Below are 3309 nucleotides of genomic sequence, written 5' to 3'. Positions count from 1 at the left end.
GCTAAAAGATTACATTAAACAGCTGGAACTGAAATGAGAAAATAATGATAGTAAAACTTGTAACTTTATATAACAACCATGTGGAGATTCGTATTTTTGTATTGGAATGTAAAGAATGTTCACTTATTTACGAGCTAGATCGTAGAATCGTAGAAAGATGTGTATAAATGTATTGAAAGTGCATAAAATGGAATAGTTACTGTTCATTATTATAATATTAATTATTTTCTAACCGGTAAGATCTCTCTTACATACATGTTCGTGTATTCGCAACACGATTCAAATTTATTTATAGATTGTATCTCGAATAAGATAATTTTACGAAATCTAACTAAATATTTTAACGATGCAGCTTATATGTCTATGAGAGTAGTACTTACGTACGTGCATACACACACATATACAAAATCTGTTCACGTAGAATCTCGCGAAAGTACAATCCAGAAATGTAGAAATGCTGTTTAAACTTACCTTTAAGCACGCCAGTTTTCCTTCCCGTACGAAACCGAACATGATATTCGTCTCTTTACACATCCTCTGATACATAATATAGAAAATCCGACTCATGAACACGACACTGTCTCTTGTAGGGTTTTCCGGCCAGCAATTAACGTTATGAGTGTCCCTATGTTCAGAAGCACAACGAACACGTCGGACGAGTATCCCTTGTCTCTCACTCGCGATTCTCACAAAATTTGTTGGCTGACGGCTTGTCTCATGTTGCAGCGAAACAGACGAAAATAAGAGCCGAAAACGGTAACCGCCCTAATTGTTTTTCTGCTTCCTCGAGAATAGTCTTTACAGTTAGATACGCGCTCGCGCATACAATCCAAGCACCGGATCGATTCCTCTTTTCCTACGTCTTGTCTCGGCCGTTTTGCGAATGCTCGTCCCGTACGATCATCAGATGGCGATACCTGTACCTTTTACTTCGACGGTTCGTCAACAACTGAGCTTCACACTTTCGCAGACTGCCAACTACGTTGTATCGGATCATGATCATGATAATGTCAGCTGTTCACTATAGTCGTCTCTCTCGCACCACAAGGCACACAGTATCTCAGTGACAGCATAGATTATTTACTATTAATTAAAAGGCTATGCTTCACATTCAATTTATTCGAAAGTTGATAACTTTTATCTATGTCATGAATAATTTTAGCAAACGTAGGCGTTTTATTATCTTTGGTACACTCGTCTACCTGGCGTCTACAGATCGTACCATCGTATTGTATGCTCATCTTTATTGGAATGTGTTAGGTTCGACGGGTTAATCGATAGAGGACAGCATTAAACACGCTTCGAGAAATGTTGATAAAGTACCTGCGGCGATATAAGCAAGATCTACACATCCATCACTTTGCGATAAACGCCGAGAAGATAAAAGAGTATTAAAATTGGAAATGTTGATAAATCAATTTTTGCGAATTATTTTACTTATTTTTCATTTTCATTCATAAATTACAAGTATATATGTATTTCCTTCAACCTTCCTATGAAAATGGAGGAAAAATTTAATTAGAAATTTAATGTATCACCAAGAAATAAGTAACGACTCTGAGTACCGGCCTATGTATTGGAGCTGAGAATTTATAATAGACTTTGCAAGTAGATCCACCTTGTTCTTTAGACAGTCACGTGTCTGTAAATAATACAATATTCGTTAACGAAAAGAGCTGCAGCAATTACTGATTTCATAATTTCGAAAAGTGACGTGACTATCCCCTAGCCCCTTAAAGAGGTAGACTCCGATAACACCGCTGTAAGACAGGACGTAAATTCTGACTTCTAGAATTATGCTCTAAAATCTTTTTCACCAGTAGCCGAATACCCCACATATGTATATCCTTCTTTATTTGACGAAATGATATACGTTGATAAATTGTTTTAAACAAATATTATACGATTTATATGTACGTACATTTCTATTCTTTTTTCAAATATTTGGCGATAAGTTGGAAAAAGAATAGATAAAGAATGTTTTCGAGTGCCCAGCAAACTGTAAAGGAGATAAATACATACAGAGGAATAAACTGTGAAATGTTTCACTGTCGATCTGGTCAAATAATTCTGTATAAATCGACGATTTCGCGTATGTATGTATTCATATCTTAAATAATATGCATACATGCAGAAGCGTTTCACTTGGCTTTAATCGCCTTGCCACGAATTATGTTTCGACGGAACTATTTCGGCGAAACAAGTTAAAGTCTCCTCCAAAGTTTCTTCCAAGGAAGTCAAGACGCAGCTCCGTCAACATCGAAACGGTACACCTTAGCCTTTGTGTCAGCCTATCTACGAACATTTTAGCCTTTGTGATGGCTTCGGTAAACTCTGTTTAAATTCGAGCATTCGCGAAAGCATCACCGGATTAACTAAACATCTCGAACAATTGAAGGAAACTCATCCTTGGTAAATGTAATTGAACGAAGTATTGTATGTCTAAGGGACTATGGACATGATGACGCATAGAATGATGGATAAAATATGAAATATCAGCACACTATGATCACATGGTCAATTTGTTTCTGATTAACAATGGGCTACGGTGATATATGAAATACCATTTGACGCAATCGATTTTCAGGCACTAAACACTCGACTAGTATCTAACTCTATAATTATAGATATATATTCGTAAACAGAAGAACGAAATCCATAAGTTCCAACTGCGGTTGTGTGCTCTCCTTGTAAGATAGAAGAAAATCAGTGAGTCGGGAATAACGTGTAATGAACATTAAACGCAAAGCAACCTTTTCTTTGTGCCCACAACTTCAAATAAAGCAAATGTCAAGTTGTCATTTCCCGCGCGATATGTACTTAACATGTTCTAACGCTTTCACCGAGAAACGCAATCGTATGGAACAAACGAAGGACGCAGAGGCAAACTTTGAAGCAGCAAGATTCTAACAGGCCAGCAACATTCCCTACGGTCGAAAAAAATGAGAAATGTAAAACACCGGATCGCAACTACGAGGCTCATTCATTCGACTCGCAACTCGCGACAGATTTGTCCACGGCTCTGTCCCCTTTATCGCTTACCATTCCCCAGAGCCACCCCCTTTACACTCAGGAGTTAGAGTGAGTACTGTGAATGAAAGTTATTTCGTCGTTCGCTACAGAATGGTTCTGAAAAACGACTCGGAATAATGCTTCAAGGACTTTACGAAGAGGGAAGAGTAAAGTATGTTAGACTACGAATCAACGGAAACCGCTTTACGAAAGTTCAACTTGCGGATGAATAATTTTGCGGTGAAAAAAATTTTATCGATGCGCTATAGGTATACTATAATAGGTGTACAATATTTG

At 37.5% G+C, this 3309-nt stretch overlaps 1 protein-coding gene across 1 annotated transcript in view; it reads right to left on the bottom strand.

The window, feature by feature from the left end:
• Nucleotides 1-995, bottom strand: part of LOC108632587 (protein fem-1 homolog CG6966) — a 21966-nt gene extending 20971 nt beyond the window's left edge. Inside the window, exon 1 of the mRNA XM_018037251.2 lies at nt 472-995. Within this exon, the coding sequence (XP_017892740.1) occupies nt 472-567 (96 nt within the window). The 5' untranslated portion in view covers nt 568-995. The remainder of the gene's footprint in view (nt 1-471) is intronic.
• Between the last annotated feature and the right edge of the window lie 2314 nt (nt 996-3309).

The sequence above is a fragment of the Ceratina calcarata genome, unplaced genomic scaffold (genome assembly GCF_001652005.2).
Source record: "Ceratina calcarata isolate Rehan_Ccalc_2016 unplaced genomic scaffold, ASM165200v1 scaffold162, whole genome shotgun sequence".
Lineage (NCBI taxonomy): Eukaryota > Metazoa > Arthropoda > Insecta > Hymenoptera > Apidae > Ceratina > Ceratina calcarata.
This window is presented reverse-complemented; position numbering and strand designations above follow the sequence as displayed.